Source organism: Sinohyriopsis cumingii, unplaced genomic scaffold, assembly GCF_028554795.1.
Source record: "Sinohyriopsis cumingii isolate HCF-2022 unplaced genomic scaffold, ASM2855479v2 utg000400l, whole genome shotgun sequence".
NCBI classification, from domain to species: Eukaryota; Metazoa; Mollusca; class Bivalvia; order Unionida; family Unionidae; genus Sinohyriopsis; species Sinohyriopsis cumingii.
Genome location: NW_028315895.1, coordinates 1,507,955 through 1,530,849, shown reverse-complemented (window position 1 = coordinate 1,530,849; position 22,895 = coordinate 1,507,955). Strand labels below are relative to the sequence as shown.

The 22,895-nt window shown below is 35.1% G+C and overlaps 1 protein-coding gene across 1 annotated transcript in view; it reads left to right on the top strand.

Annotated features, from left to right (window-relative positions):
• The window catches only part of LOC149774192 (uncharacterized), an 85,718-nt gene that overhangs the window by 31,854 nt on the left and 30,969 nt on the right, over positions 1-22,895 (top strand). The window contains exons 8-13 of the mRNA XM_089945704.1: positions 1,056-1,114; positions 2,173-2,247; positions 2,740-2,937; positions 16,882-17,085; positions 17,790-17,814; positions 21,274-21,332. Of these exons, the coding sequence (XP_089801830.1) occupies positions 1,056-1,114; positions 2,173-2,247; positions 2,740-2,937; positions 16,882-17,085; positions 17,790-17,814; positions 21,274-21,332 (620 nt within the window). The remainder of the gene's footprint in view (positions 1-1,055; positions 1,115-2,172; positions 2,248-2,739; positions 2,938-16,881; positions 17,086-17,789; positions 17,815-21,273; positions 21,333-22,895) is intronic.

Genomic DNA, 22,895 nt, shown 5'->3' with positions numbered 1-22,895 from the left:
AGCTAACAGAAACAAATAATATTCTCCTGATTCACCACTGAGTCCATCAACCATCAACGGATATGGCATTTACAATCTTGTCTTCAACAAATAATATATAATATTACTTACCTACACTGTTTAAGTGAACGATAGAAAGAGAAAGTAACATACAAAATAAATGCATATAAAAGCAGACAGACAATATGAATCAGAGATACAAAAATTCTTACATAGCTTTTGTTTCAGATTTATATTTACTTTTAAAAGTGAGAAAGAGCACCATTTCACCATCAATATCCGTGCTACCATAATTTGTAGTAAGAATAATGCAACTTCTGTCACCCAAGGTAATGCAACAAGCTTCTGCCTTCCAAAGGAAATAACACAGTGACATGTTGATTATCCACACTTACTTACAAATAGTCAAAACACGCAAAGACTTAAGATCAAGAAATAAATGATACTATTTAAATTGTTGAGCCAGTGACTACATGATGTTCACATACCATTATATTGCATTGCATGTTGATTTAAACACAAACGCATTTTCTAAAAGATGATTTCAAAACATTTTATATTATGGGCTAACTTTTATGCAAGATAAAGCATTCATTTAAGAGCATTCTTCCATACTTGGCCTCTGTTTACATCTCGGCCATTATTTTGGGGAATGCCTCTCACTTATGTTTTATTGTAATAATGAGCAATGGTGTTTCAATTTGATAACACTTTGGGCTAAAGGTTTTATGTATTATTAATTATAGGATTAAGTTGATTCAAATCAAACTTTAGTAAGACTGCTGGTCTCTTAAAAATAGTCTCCCTTGGATTGTTGACCTTGCATACATCACATTGGGGATTAAATTCATTTAGTATTTTTTTAAGTCCTTGCTTTGAGCTGGAAGACGAATTAAACAGTCCTTTTATCTGCAGAAAAAAGTAAAGAAGGAAACAGACAAACAGTCTAGTTTTATTAAATTGTATACTCATTATTACCTCAGTTTGAATTGTAATTACTTTCTGTGAAGCTGTTGCACATTAGTTTTAATCTTTTTTATCATCTCTTTATTCAGTATTCAAGGAAGGACACGTGACAGTTGTGATTCAAAAAAGATTACTGGATGAAATTTTGGTATGTTTATTTTTTCTTCATTAATTTGTTGTTTATTTTTTATGATCTTAATATGTAGCTATGCCCTCGTTATTGGTCAGATAGATATAATTTATCAAAGATCTTTGAGTTTGCAATTTACAGTAGCATAAGAAATTTCTTAACACAACAATTTTAAATGATTTAGATTTAAAGATTGAAGCTATTGTTTGAAAACATTAAATTTTCTAATCAAATGTTGGAAACAAATACTACATCAAGCTATTTTCTAATATTACTGGAATTATATAAAAAATATAATTGAATTCTTGAGATATACAATATGTGGAAGATCATTGTGTTTGCAATTTATAACTGCATAAGAAATTTCTTCAAAAAACATTTTCAATGATTTCAGTTTCCAGATTGTTTAAAAACATTACATTTTCTAATCAAGCTTTGGGCACAAATGTTACATCAAGCTATATTTTAATATTATTATCTAAAAACTTATAATTTAATCTGAAATGTCTCGTGTTGGTTAAATAATGTCTAGTAAGCAATATTACAGGACATCGGCATAGACACTGATGAAATGATTTATAAATTTTACACGGTTTAGACCATTACAGCTTAGAGAAAATGGAAAAAGAGATAATGTTCATGAACAGATAATCATATAAACAAAATGTAGACGAAAAATGATATGGTTCTCTTTGAATAATGGAATTGTACTTTTCATGAATTGTCATGCTTCATTTTCCATACTTTCAGCCAAATAGTGAATCCTAGTGTTAGTGTTCTTCTATTCCTTAAAATTTCCAAATCTGGTGGATACAATAGACTAGATATCATTCTTTTCCTCATTCTTACCAGATATATATCATAATATCTAAATTCAGGATATTTAACATTCAGTTTAGTTTTTAAAGGTAACACATTATTACAGTATTTCCTTTTTCTCCTAGGACTAATTTTATTTCTTTTGCACCAGTTTCATCAAGTTTTGTGGAATTACTTATGGAGACACATTGTTCAGTTTTGGCCTAATATAAATCTAGTATGCACTTATTACTTGTTCTGGATTATGCATGCATTAGATAAGAAGAGGAAATGAGACCCAGACATGTGCAATACTATCAGAAGAGCCACACGAGACAGCAATAATAGCTGATGTGAGTTTTTTTTATCTCCATTTATTCTTTTGTTTGCTGCAGAATGCAGAAGGGCTTACATGACCTCTCTTCTGAACACAATTTCTCGAGCATACATTTAGGTGATACATTTTCCGCAAATTACTGATGGAAATATTTGAGTAGTTCTTAAAAGAAACTACATTCGTATTCTTTCAAAATTCCATCTATCAAATTAAAATTTGTATGCACTTTTACCAGTTAACAATAATAATCTGAACACTTTATTTTGCTATCTTTAAAACAACCTTTCCTTCAACATATCATGTGAATCGTTGTACATTTTCTTGGTTTTATATTCAAAACAGTAAATGAGAACGAAAGAATGATAGGACAAACATAACGTATAATATTCATATGACAGAAGAATGAATGAAAATTAAATGTAGCTTAATTGATAACAAGTTCGTATTCAATGAAATAGTGGCATAGTTAATATCATAATTCTATTCCTTTTTAAATACCATAATTTAGTCCAAGGCCCTGGTCATCCTCTCAGGATTAGAAGATGTTATTGATATTCTGGTGGAGATAAGCCCATCGCTGAAGGAGGAATTCAGAACCAAGTATCCATCCGGTCTGCTTAATGAGGAAGTGGCAATTTTAGATGGATACAACAATCCCTTCAAGAAAATCTATTGTAGCAAATACAGTTGGGAATTTGAATTGCAGGTAATATTTTTGCTTCCTTTATTGTCGTTTATCTAATGTCCATAACTGATATCAGTAGTGCAAGTCCTTGCCTATCAGGATGCATGAATGGTTTGAGGATTTCAGTAAAGCTATTTGTTATGGACATAATATCAATTGTATGTATGTATATATATATATATATATATATATATATATATATATATATATATATATATATATATATATATATATATATATATATATATATACATATATTTGTGTGTGTGTGTGCATGTGTGTATATTTCTGTGTGTGTGTCTGTATATATAGACAGATGTGCATTTTATTAATCGATAATATACAAGTATATTTTATGTTAGAGAAAGCTGTCTTCCAACTTGAGGACCAACATTGTAAGTTAGTTATTGTGCAGCCTAATGTATGGTTCATTTAACGTTGTTTATATCATGACATGTTTCTGTTCAAATACAAGACTGACCTTTCATGCATTGCCCAGTTAAAGGTTATAATTTAGTAAAAAGCCCTGGTGATTGTCTAAGAATTAGAAGATATTACTCATAGTCTGGAAGAGATACACCCTTCACTGAAGGCCGAATTCAGAACCAAGTAAGCTGCTCTGCTTAATGAGGAAGTGGCCATTTCAGTGAGATACAACAAACCCTTCTTTTATTGTCATTTATGTAATGTCCATTACTGATATTAGTATTGCATGTGCTTGTCTTTGTTGATGTATGAACACTTTGAGGATTTCAATAAAGCTAAATGTATAAAGCTAAATGTATTTGTTATGGACATAATACCAATTTTACACACACACACACACACACACATATGTATGTATATATATATATATATATATATATATATATATATATATATAGAGAGAGAGAGAGAGAGAGAGAGAGAGAGAGAGAGAGAGAGAGAGAGAGAGAAATGCATTTCTGTGATCGATAATATACAATTATATTTTTTCTGGAGAAAGCTTTCTTCAAACTTGAGGACAAATATTGTAAGTTACTTATTGTGCAGCCTAGCTTGCCTAGTGATTGTCTTCAACTGCAGTGAGTGCAAATCCCTCCCTCAATATTGCACGGGGTTTGAGACCCATTGGTTATCATCAACCTGGCCAGTCGAAGCCATTGCCCATGGTGTAGCCACTGCACATGCTACAGCTTCTTGGAGCCACAGGTGAGAGCTGAGTGCATGTGAAGACTGGACCTATTGGACTGCGCGGAAGAACCACCAACTGGTCAATGGACAATAAGTTGGACCCAGCAAGGCCTTGTGGAGTGCTAAGAGCACAACAATACACATGGGACAACTTGGTCATCCACTGCATCCAGTCTCCATGCCAGCCATCTTGACTACATCTTGCAGCTGAAGAAAGTGAGTCCTGGACAAGAGTGAGGCTGACGCACTGCAACTCTCACTCACTTTAATCAAACTCGCACGCAAGTCATTCATCTCATCATCCATGCCCAAATCCTGCCGTGATGGGCAAGCTGTGATGCAGCAGGTGTAGATGCACTGGCAGCCATAGTGGCAGACATGCACACAGGCAGCTCAGGCTACAGGGTCGTTTTTCAATGACCTGAATCAGAAATGGATCTCGGCAGTTGTCTGAGCGACTAAGCAGACCTCTTCAGGATAGATATGCTTACCTCCATAGCCTGAGGAAGAGGATAGAAAAGGTGTCCTAGTAAATGCCTGCTTCAACTACCCAACCAATGTACCATGGCTGGAGGAAATCCCATTCTTGCAGTCAAAAGACAAAGAAAAACCGAAAGGTTCCACTCACTCTTGGTGCGTGGAACATACTCTATCGGATCGTGCAGAGGCTGATAGACTAGAGAGAATAACTGACCTGATTGCAAGAAAATGTGCTTGCTAATAATGCTGAAGCTACCCTTACATGGGAAAAAGTAAGCCACACTCATTAGTGCAAATGAACCAACCATGACCAACTCGGAGGAGGCCTAACACAAGTTCTACCAGGATGTGGAAACTCTGATTGCTTCGATACCAAAGTCAATCAAGTTGATCATTCTTGGTGATTTTAACGCCAGAGTCAGCACATAACCACATCATGTTGGAGGGAGGTATTGGTAGACATGGCATTGGCAACTGCAACAGCAATGGACATCTGCTATTTAGGATGTACGCAACATATGATCTCCTGATCACAAACACCGGTTAAGGTCTGCCTAACCATGATAAAACAACTTGGATGCACCCACAGTCTAAGCATTTTCATCTGATCGACTATATCTTAGTCCATGGGAATGACAGGCAGGATGTCCATGTAAGCAAGGCCATGCGTGGTGCTGAGTGCTGGACAGACCACAGGCTCCTGATTTCCAAAATGATTCTTAGAATTCCTTCGCCCATATGTCCACAGGGAATTAAAGTCCCAATGTGACTCAACGTCTACAGACTGAAAATCTGCAAGATCGAGCAAGCTCTGTCTGAAGATCTGACAAACCAGCTGGAAACCACAGACTCTGATACCAACGACGTAAAGAAATGTTGGGTGGCCTTCAGATATCTGGTGTACTTTACTGCATCTGACACCTTTGGCATCACTGCACGAAAGGACCAAGACTGGTTTGATGAGAACTGTGAAGAAGAGAAGCATCATCTCCATTGTACATACAACATTGACCCCACATCCGCTGCGAAGAAAGCTGCCTTCAGCAGTGTCTGACAAGCTGTGGAAAAGAAACTGCGTGAGCTGCAGGACACACTGCAGAGCCGAAAGGTTGATGATATACAGTCCATCAACCGTCTACCCTAGGTGGAGATCAACGAGACATTGTCTGACCCTCCAACAGTGTTGAAAACTCACAAGGAAATTGAGCTCCTGTATAGTAGGAAAGCTCCAGGAGCAGACGCCATCCCAGCTGAGATATACAAGTGTGGTTGGCCTAGGCTGGTGGAAAGACTTACAGAGATGTTCTGTAGGATGTGGAAGCAGAAACGCATTTCCCAGGAATTAAAAATGCATCCATCATCCACATTTACAAATGCAAAGGCATTCACCTGTCCTTTTACAACCATAGAGGAATTGCTCTACTCTGCATCGCAGGCAAGGTCCTCGCCAGGCTACTGCTGAAAAGACTGACAGAGCACCTTGATCATGGCCTACTGCCAGAATGTCAGTGTGGCTTCAGAAAGGAGAGAGGCACCATCATCATGATCTTTACTGCCAGGCAGGTTCAAGAAAAGTGTCTTGAACACAATTTCCAGCTATACACCGCTTTCATGGACCCGACTAAGGCATTCGACACTGTCAGCCAGGAAGGCCTTTGGAAGATCATGGCCAAATTTAGATGTCCAGAAGTCTTCATTGAAATGATGAGGCATTTGCATGATGGATTGCTTGCCAGAGTCCACGACCATGGTAACAATTCCGAACCCTTTGCAGCTACAACTGGTGTGAAACAAGGATGATTCTTCTGTTCCCACTCTCTTCAGCCACATGTTCTTCATAATGTTGATGAATGCTTTCAAGGACAGTGATGTGGGAGTAGGTCTCCGGTACCAAATGGATGAGAAGTTTTTCAGCCTGAGAAGGCTGCAAACCAAATCCAAAGTCCCAGTTGAGAACATTTGCGACCTCCTGTTTGCAGATGTCTGTGTCTTCAACTCCAGCATGGAGGCAGGCATGCAACAGAGCATGGACCATTTTTCCACAGCGTGTACCAACTTCAGACTCACCATTTCTACCAGCAAGACTGAGGTTCTGCATCAGCCAGCACCCGGAAAAGATTACCTGGAACCATCCATCACTGTCAATAGCCAAAAGCTCAATAATGTGGCCAGGTTCACATACATCAGCAGCAGCCTTTCAGAAGCAGTCCACATAGACGATGAGGTCAACACCAGGATTGCCAAAGCCAGTGTAGCATTTGGCAGACTCCGCTCAAATGTCTGGAATAGGAGAGGCATCAGGCTTGCCACCAGACTCAAAGTCTATGCAGCGGTTGTTCTCCCTACCCTCCTCTATGCTTGCCAGACCTGGACTGTATGAAGCCGCTATTTTAAAAACTGAACCACTTCCATATGAGCTCCCTGAGAAAACTACGGAAAATCAGATGGCAGGACAAGGTACCGAATGCAGAGGTGCTCACTCAGGCTGGCATGACAAGCAATTACACCATGCTGTGCAAGGCACAACTCCGATGGGCTGGCCATGTTGTCCACATACCGGTAGAATGCCTACCGAAGAAGGTCTTCTGTGGAGAGCTACAAGCAAGGCAAGATATCTCACGGTGGTCAAAAAAAGATGTACAAGGACGCTCTCAAGGCCTCGCCGAAGAATCTAGGCCCTGACTGCTGGAAGACTATCGCTGCTGATTGATCTGCTTGGTGCAGTCAAGTTAATGCCAGTGCGGCAGCCTTTGAGCAGAATAGACCGGTGGATGCAGCTGAGAAACATGAACAGAAGTTCTGCAACTCTCAGCAACCCAACAACTTGGACACCCATGTCCTCTCTGCAACAAACTCTTCCTGGCCTGGATTGGACTGATGAGCCATCTCTGGACCCCTCCCCCAACTATAAATGTTATTGAAAAAATATATATGAAAAATGTTGTGAGATTCTCTTACACATTAGTCATGCGTTAAATAAGAGTATTTTTGTAGGATGGTAGAGATGGTAAAAGAAAGCCATGACGTTCGCTATCCCAAGAATTTGGCGTTAACCCACTGACCACTCAAGCAACTGCTACCACAGCCTGGTGGACCATTCCAAACGTTGGACAGGCAGGAATGCACCTGTTATCATGTATCTCAACCTTCCATCATCCATCGCCCATCTACCACACTGACCTGAGCTCACCTTACCCACGTCTTTAGAAGAGAGCAGCAAGTCAGAGAGTGAGGAAGACATTGTAGATCCAGAAGACAATTTCAGAGGTGGAACTGAAGAGAGAAACCCATACTATCCCAACCAAAAAGACCTCAACGACTTGATCAGAGATATTGGTCTCACCAAGTACAATGGATGAAAATGTGCAAGCCGCAGATCATAGATATCATCACCAAGCTTTTTGCAACTTTTTCATCCATCAAGATGGGCTCTGCTTCTCCCTCAATGTGACCAGTTTGTTAGAGGCAATCAGAATCGCAAGTAACCAGAATGAATTGCACCATTTCATTGACGGCTCATCTAGGAACATCAAAGCCATGCTGCTCCATAATGGAAGCAAATACCTGTCTCTTTCCCTGGCTCACTTGATGCACCACAAAGAGGATTACAGCAGCATCAAGACCTCGCTGGAATTTTGAAGTATGATGAGTATGGTTGGGAATTCATCAGAGGCTTCAGAATGGTGGCATTATTGATGGGTCTGCAATGCGGTTTTACCAAATTTCCCTGGGTGCATAGAAACACCGGAACGCACCTAAACGCCGGAACGCAATAGAAACACTGAAACGCACTTCAATTATATCGTATATACCATAGTGTATATTGGTTGTAAATGTATAATTCATAGCTGTGACATTTAATATTAGTTATATAATAAATTAATATGTACTTCTTTCTGCAAGTGATGCAACATCAAATTAAAAAGAAAGAAGCTGGAAACTGCATTTTGGAGACAGTTCGTAAAGGAACAAAATTTAATATTAACAGCATGTATTGCAATTTATACACGAGTTTAATGCTTTAGCTTTTAATAATAAACACATATTAATATTGATTTTTTAAGTTGCTTATTATATTGTGGTTTTTGATAATTACATTTTTCTCATTACCTTTTATATATATATATATATATATATATATATATATATATATATATATATATATATATATATATATATATATATATATATACATATATACAGAGAGAGGGAGGGATTGAGTATTAGTCGGATTATGAAAATGCTTTGTTAGATTTATGAGAATGTATCTTTATCATGAATATTTTATTAAACATTAATATTGTCCAACAAAACCAACATGTTAAAAAGCGTGTCTTCGACGTGGTACAAGAAAAGACTGTTTGAGAAATTTCTATATTATGCTCGCTTTCTTCCACTAATCGCGGAAATTCAGCTTTTAAAAATCAGCCAGCCTTGCCTTACTGCATTGAAATAAAGATTATTTAACCAGTAGCCATTTGAGTTCAATTAACTATCAAACGCATTTAATCCGCTAATCACGCGGACTTGTACTGCGCGTTGTTTTACTCAAATACACTCGAATATGCTCAAAAAATATATTCATTATATATATCTTTGGTGGTATGTGTTGATTGCTATATGGTAAATATGAATTTCATAATCTAAACTTAATGAATGGTGTAAATAATTCAACAATGTTTATTTTGTGTGTATTATAAATGCCAACATCAGTAATAATCTGCACACCTTTATTCATAATTTCCAAGTCGGTGTTTTTTCTAGTGTAGATCAAAAAATGTACAAAAAAGCTTGGTAGGCAAGAATGTTGAAACAGTGTTACAAATTGAGATTAAATATGTGTCTATCAGAAAGTCTCATAAGATCAGAAGATTTTTTTGGAAATTCAAAAACTAAAACAGTCACATGCAAATCTTAAATTACATGCATAAAATCAAGTCCAATTATGGAATTGAGAACTGTTACCAAAATGTAACATCTGTAAGAAAATTACATGAAAACAATAGAATTTTCTACTGTTGGTCTAAAAACCATAATGTGAGATCTATGAATAATGTACATTCATCAAACAACATACATTTTCTCTGTGCAAAAATCCCCAACTCATTTAGACATGTTTGATGGTTTAAACACGAATTATTTATGTTGAACCATTATGGCCAAGTGTTCATCATATAAGTAAGTAATCAAGGTATTTATTTTCAATATCATCTTTAGATGACATGTGAAAATTTTTCAGTACGAACAGCAATTAGAAAGATACATTAATTATCCATGTAGAAGTTACTCAGAAAATGGAAAATAATAGTTCAATAAAAGACCTATGAATTTGAAATAAAATTGTAAATGATGATGTATAAAACATTATGTGTGAAGGGAAGAAAGCGGCACAAGTATCATATATCTCAATTTTACCGATTATCGCTTTGGGTAGTTCAGTCAGGAGTTTCTCAGTAATCACTACAAAAAATGTTAAAATCGTATGACACATCAAGCTCTGTTGAGACTGGATGCATGGGAAAGCGATGTGATTGCAGAGACTTGTATTCGCATCTCAGATGAGATTATCAAATTATTGTTACGTAATAAATACTAATTACACAGAAAATATATAAAGGAAGTTTGAAATTCACAATGTGATCGCTGATTCTTTCCTGGTACCAACACTGCAATCTATATAATCTGCAAAGCTCTGATGTTTGCTATCAGTGGTTTACTGAAATCTTGGTGTAAATCTTCACTGACCTGTGCTTCACTTTTTGCAGCTTCATATTTTAGCAATAAATGCATATAATGCCATTGACAAAGAAGTGAATACATATGGGTATTGAAGAAAACCTGTCATGAAAGGAAAACTGCGTGTAATTTTTATTATTATCATTGAACAATTGATATGGAAATTGTAACTACTCTGAATCACGGAACCAAATAATTTTTGTGATCTAAATTCCAAAATAAATACGGGAATGATTTGAGATGCCATTTTTGCATCTATCTTTGTATTTAGATCACTAAATCAACTGTCCGCGCATAATTCTTGATAGTTACATTTACACTGTACGTTTATTCAAATTGATGATTTTCACGAAGTTTATTGAGTACGGCATTATTAAAATATCATTACTAATATATATTTATTAGTAATAGATTAAGCATTAAACTTACGCAAAAATTGCATTAGACACTATTAATAGTAAATGTTATTTTCTCGATAGAAAAGAAATATTGCAAATTTCACAATTTCCAGCTATGGTATATGCAATATTGCGTTTCGGTGTTTCTATTGCGTTCCGGCGTTTCGGTGCACTCCGGTGTTTCTATTCACCGAGTTTCCCTGCAATCTTTGCCTTTGGGAGAGCAGGGACACCAAGGCGCACGGGCCACAGCGGACTGAGTTCTCTGTGGGGAGGAACAACGTCAAGTGGGAGCCAGTGGCAGACCTCCGGAAGGTGCTGATGCCACCACTACATATCAAATTGGGCCTTATGAAACAATTTGTCAGAGCTCTCGAAAAGGAGTCGGCAGCCTTCGGGTACCTTCCAGATATCTTCCCAAAGTTATCTGAGGTAAAGGTCAAAGTCAGTGTCTTCATTTGGACCACATATAAAGAAGATCCTGGAGGGCGAAGAATTCCCCAAGAAGTTGACTATTAAGGAGTAAGTAGCTGTGAACAGCTTTTCTCAGCGGTTCGGGGCTTCCTGTGCAATCACAAGTCCGAAAACTATGTGGAGCCAGTTGAGACTCCGGTGAAGAACTACGACACAGTGGGCTGTAGGATGTCCCTCAAAGTCCATATCCTCGATGCTCATCCTGACAAATTCAAGGAGTACATGGGAGCGTACCCAGAGGAACAAGGCAAGCGCTTTCACCAAGATATACTGGACTTTGAACGCTGCTACCAAGGACTGTAAAATCAGAACATAATGGGAGACTACATTTGGGGGCTGATTCGTGAAAGTGATTTACAGTATAATCGTAAATATCAAAACCTACTCACTTCTAAATCTTTTGTGGTCATTTTTGTATTACTTCATTATAAATACATCTTAATTTGTATTCAAGTGTTGTTTTTTCTGACTTTATGTGAACGAAAAGACACAAATTCCAGTTTTATCATTGGAAATAGGTAAATATAAAAATATCACTGTCCTGGTCACAAAAGCTAAGTTTGTGGGGAATGATAGGCATTTTATATACTTTTTAGGCATAAGCAATTATGAAATAACACTTGCTACACAGGAACAAAAATTGTGTTGAATAGTGAATTATCATCAATGTTTGTGAGTCATCTTTGGTCTCCTGTGAGCAGTATATATTGTTTTTCAAAAATTCTCCTTATATTATTATTAGATTATCTTAAGATAAAATCATATTTGTTGCTCATTTCTTTTCTATTTAATCTGTGAGCTTTGTGTTTTATGATTTAGTTTTCTTCAAAATCACCAATGGTTTTCAGCTAGATGAGCAGTCTAATTCCTATAGTTTCACATTAATTATTTTTCTTCTATTTACGAAATGGTCGTTATGCCTAAGTAACATGGAAGTATGTCGTCATGGTAAGTATATATTTCAAATTGCTGATAATTTGCATGATTACGTTCATTACAGAGCACGAGGATTTCTAGATTTATAAATAGGATTACACTGGGCATTCTGGGTAATATAAAAAACAATCATGATCAATTTGGTTTGAATTAAATACCTGTGCGTCCTGGTTATGATGATAAAACAAATGTAATCTAATTTGTTTCCCAACATTCAACATAGAACATTCCACTTCTGTCAAATGGTCAACAGACATTTATATTCCTGGTAATAATTATAAGGATACGAGAAGTAGGTTACGTGACCCTCTTTGGTGAATTAATGTTAGATTTTAGAAAGCATTTGCCTTGATCAGTCACAGCATTGAATTAAATAAATTAGGAAATGATGGGTGTTCAAATTTAACAATAATTTTTTTTAAGTGATATGTATGCAGATACATCTTTTTTATTTCATCCACTCCATATTACTCCACTCCCCAAATATTCAAATTAGGACTAGTCGTCTTTATACTGTTTATCAATGAGCAATTGATATGCATAAATAATGACCCAACTGCCAAAAATTATGCAATTAAATGAAGTTGGGAATATATGAACTTCAAACATACAGGGCGTTTCAAAGTGGTATAACAACAATGCCAGATGCGTACATGGTAAAACAATCAAAACAAACAAGGGTTTACAAATAAACACGGCTCTATAGAATGTCAAGTACAAAATGATCATTTTTGTATATCATAAATATGATAGGCTTGAATGTGTCAATCATAAAATGCTATTAGAAATCAGAGTTGACGGCACTTTGTCTTGAAATAAATAAATCAACTCTGTAGCAAAAATCGTCTTAAAGCTATTTGATTTGAATTAAGCAATTTTACACCAAAATTAGGAATTAGATTTACTGATTGTTTGATAATATTATCGTCTGTATTGTTCCACTATTGGTTGGCTTTATTCATAGTATCTTCTGAAATGCATTAAATGCTAGGAAAAGTTTGTGGCTACAACTTCTATGAATGAAACACACTCAAAGCCATCTGCAGTTTTATTTGCAAATGCGAATGGTTGCCTTGCATGATAAAGGAACATGCAGTGAATCAGTCCTCATGGAAAAAGTTAAAATAACCAAACACCAGACTGTCTGAATACTGCTAATTCAGTCTGCGAAGTTCACTGTCGAATCAGGCTTACATCGACCCGTTTAAAATATATATCTTAAGCCCAACAGTTAACTGAAAAAATAATCTTCTGTTTCTTCTTCTTCTTCTTCTTCTTCTTCTTATTATTATTATTATTAATAGTATTAGTATTATTATTATTGTCGTTATTGTTGTTAATATTATTATTTGTGGGGATTAAAGTAATGATTTTGCCACTGATAGCTTATATATTTGTAATTGTATCATTTTCGCTCTGTGTGTGTGTTTGTGGGTGTTTGGATTTTAACATAGCTTTAACAATTTTTCAGTCATATCGCTACGATGTCTGCAGTGTGGCAGTTTATAGTGATGTCTAGCACTTGGACATCATGCCACAGACATGTAGCATGATGTCCCACCCAGTCACATTATCCTTACACCAGGCTGACCAGTCCTAACACTAACCTCTTAATGCTGAGCACCAAGTGAGGCAGCTGTTAGTAACATTTTTGTAAGTCTTTGGTATGACTCGGCCGGGGATCAAACCCACGACCTCCCGCACCCAAGGTGGAAGCTCTAACCACTAGGCCACCAGAGTGGTCATTTTCAGGATTAACATCAACAATACATCAAATAAAGAGTACAAAGAAAGACAACTATGAGTACAGCAAAATACAGTAGATTCAATGATTATAACACTACTAGTAACTGTATGAAAACAGACCAAGCACCAATAAAGATACATAACTTACACTAAGAACCAAAAAGAGCCCACATATCTGTCAACACTACAGTACTAATCAGCCATTAATGTATATGTGTATGGTTCTTACTTAATATACTGTCCATTATGTTCCACCATGAATTACTTTATCACGACCCTGACATGAACATAGTGGCTTAAAAGTGACAAACATCAACATAAAGCCATGTCGGTTTCGATAATGTTATCATTCCACATGTGAATCAGACACGTGACAAGCTATCCCTTCCGCAAGGCAGTTAGCAAGCAATGTCGACATTTTGATGGTCCAGATTCAATCAAAGTGTAAAAATGCTAACTAAATGAAAAAAGAAAACTAAAAATTAAACAACGGAAACTCCTTTGAGGTCACGTCACTTACGAACCAACTTTACACCCTATAAAAATAAAAAATAAAACATCTTCAGTGTAAAATCGGACCTAAGTATTCGTGGCTTTGAGAACATTAGGCTTGTTTAATTCAATAATTTCAGGCTTATTTACTGTACAAATATTTGTGTGCACCAGCCAAGTTGAATTGCTACATGTTAATTCAGAGGTTTTGTTTTCATAATTCTTGAGGTTGAATATTAAATATTCACCTAACAGTATTTCTTTAGTAATTGTAATTAGTAGTAAGGTATAAGATTAAATGTTCACCTACATAGTATTTCATTAGTAATTATGCTTCAAACACTTAGCAGTTTAGAGTTTTACACAAGCTGCTTGATGTTTATGAAATTATGCATATCCACTGTCATTAGTGATAATCTTTTCTGTTAATATTTTTAAAGACTTCTATTTTAGAACATCTCTCACCAGAAGCAGACCAACTTATCTCATTCACATTTTAAGTTTGTAATCATGGTGCTGATCAAATGTCACGTTTGACCACCGCTGCTGTACAACTTCCTCTCAAATAAAAAGGAAATGTATGCTGAAATAATTTATCTGAAGCTTTAATAAAGCACCTGGCTTTGTGGCTAGTGAAATGACTACTAATGATGGAACTCCGCCATTACAAAATAACACATTGCTACAGAGATGCTCCTAGTTAGTGCTTGATCCATGCAAAATTTGCCTGAATAACCCCTTGGAAAGCGTTGTGGCACAAAAACTTCCGCATATTAGTTTAAAGTGCATATACAAATATATGCTGTGCATCGGTATCAAATTTTTTTAAAAAGAAAAATAAGAATATTTTTCAAACCACAATACCTCTTCCATTCCAAAGTCTGCAAATGTACGTTAACACAAAATGAATTTTGGAAATCCCGAATATTATTTATAAGCAAAACACGTGTGACCTGTTGGGGCTCTGCAACTGATACATGATGATTGTTACATTTCTAGAAAGTGAAAGCATCCATTTTAAATCACTGTTCATTTTCAATGTCAAGTTAAGTGGTGGCGAAAATGTGGAACAGGAGAATGGAAAAAGTAATGACGTTTCTTGCGAAATTGGGGACTATTTGTCAACACAGTGTCAGATGCCCAGTCAGATATAGCATCAAAATAGACCCCGAGATGTGCAGCAAAGTTTCAGAGTTCTTAAGTGTCAGATTACAAATGGTTAAAACACAATTTCAATACAGGAGATATGTTATGTGATATTTGCTAAAGTTGTAGGTAAAGTAACCATTGTACATCGGAAATCGGCGGTTTAAATTTAAGGACGTAAAGTCTTGCATGACACTCCGAATCACATCTTATCAAGACATTAAAGGTTAATTTACTCAAGTCTAGCATGATGGAGCAGGTAAGAAAGCAATGCACTAATTAACAACAGTGAGGTTTTGGGAGAGTTCTTGGGAAATATCTGTTGGAGCAGAAGTATCCAAGAGACAATACCTTTGAGCTGTGGAAAATAGTTTAAAAAAAGAACCATAACAAAATATTTCCCAACTTGTTGAAACTTTTTTCTAAGCTAGCTATGCATGTCAGCAGACAGTGAAAGAGTGCTGTTATCACAGAAGAATATTTACACACACCACAGAAACAGATTAAGGTAAGAAATAATAAATACATTTACGCTTATACAACTAAGGAGGTGGAGGACATAGTTTGAAGATGTTTACTTTGATATAGCCCTGACAGAGTGGAGCAGGAAGAAAGCAAGATTAATATTTAAGTGTTAGGTAAATACTGACCTCTACCCCTTTTATCTCTACTCCTTCTTTTTTTGCTGACAAGAGGAAAATCCCCCCATACATCAATATTCTTGGAGCATCTCTGCATTACTTTCAATAAATCGATTGATAAAATGTTTTCAATAATTTTATCACATCTGGAATTTATTCATTGGTATAACTTGCACGATATGTATTGTATTTATTATGTTGCAAGTTCACATTACAAAGCCCCATTTCATTCCTTTGCTGGAGATTTTGTTCACTATAACACACAGTGAAAATTTAAAAAGGACATGCAGTATCGTGAAATAAATCCTAAACAACAGTCGTAAAGGTTCAATCACAAGTCAAAATTTATAGGCTATTTAAAATCAGTTCATGTGGTGATCTGAATGAAGTCCAATATTTAATGTGTTGATATGCCAATAGCATCTAATATGGCAATGTGTCAATAGAATCGATGCAGCGCAATGGCATACTACATAATGTCCTTGAATGAATCACAATTATCCCAAAATAGTGGTAAAATCCTAAAGTCAATGAGCATTTTGTATATCACAATTTTGGTATGGGGTGTATTGAAAAAAGTAGTAATTATTACATTAGTACTTTTAAACAACTTGTTTTTAAGAACACCACTGACTATATCATCTTTAATATAGTGCACAGATGACCAGAAACTAATCCACAACAGAAACTGTATGTTAAACATTGGTATTCTAAGAATGGAAACTTAATAAATATTATTTTAGATTACTGACATCATCCTTGAATGCTTACAAATGGCTGAGAATGATAAGATGCATTCCATCACCCTGCTGATTGGACCTGAATGGAGAATTGCACCACGTAGCTTAACACTGGATATCATCCATGGTCTTAGCGTATTCGTCACAGAAAATCCTTTGTCCAGCATCAGAAGGCTGTATATGGACTCTCAGATCTTCACACAAGAGGTATGTATATCTTCTTTAGCTTGTAGGTAATGGCCAAGAGTCAGGCCCCTGAGATTGTATTGTTATTATTATTGTTCTTATTATTATTATTATTACTTGCTGGGTTACCTGTATTGCAGGGCAACATGACATATAATTCAATATCTGACTTCTGGTTGTTTCATATATTCTAAGAGCAACGCAAAAGCTGTAAATCTAGCGCAAGAAAGATATATTATTTTTATCCCTCTGTTAGACATAATGAGAGAAAAAAAAACAAAAACTATACTTAAAAGTGTAGAATGAATTGCAAAAAAACAGATATTCATGGTCTTATGAACGATCTCTAATTTTTTTTATATATTTCACATTTTGTTTGCAACAAAATATTGAGTACCAGAATACAGTGTGGCAGTTTAAAGTGATGTCTAGCACTGGGGCATCATGCTGCAGACATGTAGCATCATGTCCCACCCTGTCTCATTATCCTGACACCAGGCCAACCAGTCGTAACACTAACCTCTTAATGCTGAGCACCTAGCGAGTCATCTGCCAGTACTATTTTTATGAGTATTTGGTATGACTCGACCTGGATTTGACCGCCTGCATCCAAGGCAGATGGCTTAACTACCAGGCCACCGGAGTGGTGAAGAGTCAACGTAAAGTCATCAATTCATATGCAGTTTACCCTTACTAATATAGATATAACTTATCTTTTTCTATAGATTTCCGATGTCAGCTCTGTGAAAGGTATGTTTGTTTAATCACTTTTTTCTGGAAAATTTAATCCTATTTAACACAAAATCTTAAAAGAGGAATTTTCTATAATTACAAGTAAATTTTATGGATTATTTGGTAGGTCACTCATAACATCGAAAAAGATGAATTTTTTCTTCTTTACCTTCATCACCATATAATGCAAGGAGTAGCTGCTCTTAAGCATTATAAATTCAGCTTTATTACTTAAGTAAGTCATGAATCGTACTTGAAATGGAACTTGAAATAAATAATGACACTCTAAGCTGTATTTGATTTCACACTAAAAGTAGGGCATCGATTACTTAGTACTTCCATCAGCCCAGTTATTTATGACATGCATTGTTCACATTATGTACCCACAAAATTAAACTTATAAATAATTTACCGTTCATATGTTTAAAGCTAATTACATTTTATTGTCACTGTTAGTAATGAGACGTTTTCCTCTCTGTTGTGGATAGAAAGGAACATTTACTTTATTTATTTTCCAATCAAAAGGAATTATATAGCTACATTGTGGTGAACGATTGGAAGTTCATATATGAAAAGTATAAATAGTAACATTCCAAATATGACTGCAATGATAAATGCAAAATGAGCTAAAGATATTGCCTAAATTATGAGCATCGTATACTTCAGTTTAGACCTCGATTTGTTCATATTGTTTTAAGTGTCAAACTATGCATACGATTATCAAACCCGAATGATCTGCTTTCATATCTATGTTATCTCAAGATGGATTGTGACTAGCATTATTCTGAGGGTAATTAGCGTAAGTTGACCTCAAACTCGAGATAACGCAAACATGTTTTTACTCTGATGTCACGCCTTTTTTGGTCATATATCGCATGCATGCTATATGATAGCAAAGTGTCTGTATGTAAAGAATATTTATCTTACTTAAAATGGTTTTCGTCTTACTGAATGACTAATATATCAATTAAAACCATGCCAATTATTTTTGTCATACTACCTAATGTTTCAGAAGCTTAGAAGATATTATGCTAAATAGGAAAATGTGTACACTCGTACATGTGGGTAAATGCTGTACACGTATGAAATAATGCATATAGTGCATGCTATGTTATCATTTAGTATGGGCTCAGTATCAGTTTTTTCAGGTGCGTGGTCATTTTATTTCTTTTGAAACTCTGTAATGAATGTGTTAATATTTATCTCGTATGAACAAATTCCGGTCATGAAATGCTCAATGACATATGTAATTAATACATTTATCATTTATGAAAGCAAATTATGCCATAAAAGCATGAAGAAATCTAAAAAATAGTGGATTTTACTAGTATCTGAGGAATTACCAGTTTATCTGAAACATAATACTGCCAGCAGTTTCAGCTTTACAGAAACCATTATTGTAGTTTCAAGAAAGATTCAAACAAAAACTCTCATTGTGTTTTGTTGAAGATGGAAGTGCAAGTTTCTTCTTAGTTTCTGCAACAGAAACTACTTCATCAGTTTCTGCAATAACTTTTTAATGGAAACAACAAACGCTGTTTTTGTTTTCTATGATACTGCTTAACTGCAATCTGCATTGGAACGAGAGCTTGTAGTAGAAGGAAGCTATAACTACGTATAAATTGAGAAGTAATGGTTTCGAGGCAGTTTCTTTTTTTCAAAGGGGTATTTGAAAGTTTATATGAAGCTTCTAAAGGATTCAAAAACTTCTTTCAGTTTATTTGAAGAACTATGAAGCTTCCATTTTAATTTTCTAACCGCACTACTGACACATACATGCTTTCTCTTGCTGCATGCAAAGTACATGTATACAAACATGTGCTGGTATAGTTTGTTTGTTTCTAAATGTTAATGAAGCTAAATAAAATCAGTGAAATTGCAGTTTCAGTTACCAGCCGAAGCCGCTATAATTTTATTTTCAAATTGCATAACGTTTCTCGTTAGCGCAGTGGCTCTAATTTAACTACATATATAGCAATACTAAATTACAAAGGAACTTAATAGCATCGCATTTGATAGTCTTGTTTTGAACCTGTTTTTATTGACGTGTACAATCCCTCAAGAAATTTTACAGCACATTTGGAACTATCAAAAGCATTTAAGTAGACGTATTTATGCAAAACAAACTTTACTTTTTTGCATCATAATTTAGGAAATGACAGTAAAAGTGTAGAAGATGGTTATTTTTAAAACTCGTTTATTTCCTGTCATTTTCCAATTCTCATGGAGGATTTACTAAATGCTGTAGGGTTATAAATGATAAGAGTTTGTGAAGATTGCAATACAGGGTTACGTCTTTACCAATACCTTTCTTTTGTTAATTTCTGGAAACATTCCCATATACAAATTATCTAGAGTATTAGAATTTTATGTGGGGGCTGTCATTACATTTTCTGGAATATTTTGGAGTGTTCACAAACACGTTGGATACTTAAATGGTAATGTAAATATACAATTAGTAACAACTAATATCTCAGTAGTGCACACAACACACCATAGACACCATGCAAGGTAGCGTAATGAAATTGTGCTGGCATATGTAGATGACAAGATTAGATTTATAAACCGTAGCAGGAATTTTATTTTGTTTACACATATGAGAACTGTTAGATTCTGTTGAAGGAATAATGTTAGCAGGACTGAGGAAAAACTGCCTGAGATGGACAAATAAATATGGTAGGCATGTTTATATCTAAAGGTAGATGACTTAATTATGGTTTTGAACAATTAACCCATTTTCAATATTTTGCAATGGGGCACTAGAACTAAACACCTTTTACAAACATCAATATATTTTTGTATGCTTTATTAAATTTTGGAAGGGGGGAGGCTTTTGTTATCTTGGCATTTCACAAAGAAAACAATTCCTTTTGGTAAGATGCTTATTGTTAACGGCTATTTAGCAAGAACTTGCTTCCTAACATATGTATAGGTTTCTGAATCCGGTTAGAAACCATTGGAGACTGGAATGTGTGTAGTTTCTAGATTTTGTGTGATACAGATTATGTCAGTAGCACTTAGACCCATAAATCAATATATTGTGGTTACTGGTATTTTCATGTTACAGAAACAGCATAATACTGAAATGGACTTTTTATGATCCTGTTAGTTTCTGGTCAGAGACAATAAAAGACATAAAAGCTGGAAAAATTGTTTTATTTCTTCATCGCAGTTATCCTGACTTTAACAAAAGTTGCTTATATGATTCATTAGGTACCTATGTTGCTGTGATGACAGCAATGAATTATATAGCATAATTCAGGCTGTGGAAATAAAGGCAGAAAATCTATCTGATATCCCGACATAATCTCCATTGGTTCCAATCTTAATTCTGCTTATGAAGGTAATGAAAGATCACTATTTATTTCTATGACACATGTGCATCTCAGAAGAAATTCTGGTTCATAGTTATTTATATTTTGAAATACTAAACGTGACATGTTTAAAATAAAATGAAACAAAACATTAATTTTGCAGTGTTCAAGGAAAGACATGTAACTGTTGTGCTTAATTCCACATACAACGAATGGGAATATGTGAGTATTCTAAATTTAGTCATCCGCATATTGCTGTGCTTGTTCTTTGTACTAAACATAGCGTAATTAATGACAAATGTAATACCTTGCAATCGTTTGCATTTTTATGCACAACGTATAGCATTCAAAACAATTAAACTTGAATTGCAATCGTCAAAAAATTACGTATACATTAGTAACTTTCTAGGATTTACTATGCCAGATATCACTGTACTATGCACCTGGAATATCGATTGTGATGATGATCATTATATCTATCTATCTATATATTACGGTGATCGATTCTCATACTATAATACAATATGCAAGGGGAATAATAATGTGTAGCTGATGGACATTGTATTGACAATAAGCAAGATGTTAAAGTTATCATAATTGAGATATTCGGATTGTCATTAAAATAATTTAAAACAGTTCTGTTTACTCTGTTTAAAGGCTAGAAATTTGCAAACGCACGTCATTATTTTAGCTTTATGAGACAGCATTTAGTGTCGGCTGTTATTTTACTGTGCAATCATCAGCAGCTCGAAGCAAACATAAGGTGATGAAGATAATTCAAGATATAAAGAGCAAGTTTTAAAGAAACAATTACACATCATTTGACTATTTGATAATCTTTTTTGATGCACTGTCAAAGTATTAAATATTTTCAATCAAACTGAAACCCTTTGCAAATTATATCATTTTGACAGATACTTGCCTCTAAGTGACGCACTTTTTGTGGGATTTCTCTAACAGTATAATGTACCAATATAGAGACAGTCGTACAGCAATGCAAAAAGTAATGTTTTTTTTATAGTGCATTCTCGGCATGAAAGCTAAACATTCCAGTGCGATGAATAGGTGTTGTTGCCTTGTTCCTCGTGTATATTAGCGAAACAAGATTGACTGTTTTGTGGAATACCTGCAAGGAAAACAAGGAACCTTATTGATTTCATTCACCATATTTGTGTTTAATTAGTAGACTCGATAACTCTTATGGTGATAAATAGAGTTGTAGAGTTGAAAACATGGATGATATAAAAATAAAATAAAAACATGAAATTTACTTTAAAGGCACCTGAGCTGAATTAACTTTGACAGGCACCGAAAAAAAAAGCAGATGTTGAAATTCACAGGTGGCAGATTCAAATATAAAGAACTCATAAATGTTTATGTGGAGAAGAGATAATTTGGCTCAAGATCATGTTATGAATCTGGATCTTAAATATGTAACAGAAAAAAGTTAAAACGAGCAACTTACTTTGAATCAGCAAAGAATTTACTTGCCTATAATACAAGTGAAAATTCCAAAGACACTTACATTATTGCAGAGTGAGCGTGGGGTGTATAATCCAGAGAGAAAATTGAATTTCAGTCAGTTCAGTGATGGATTGGAATTTTTATCCTTCAGGCATATACTAGGCATATACTAGGTTATATTGGAATTCCAATGTACAATGGGGCAAAGTACAAGTATGTATTGGTAAATATTAAAAACATAAGGTTATGACTTTATATGATAATGCTCTAACTACGTTAATATTTCATAGTGATGTGCTGTCAGGCGGCGTGTTAGAACAA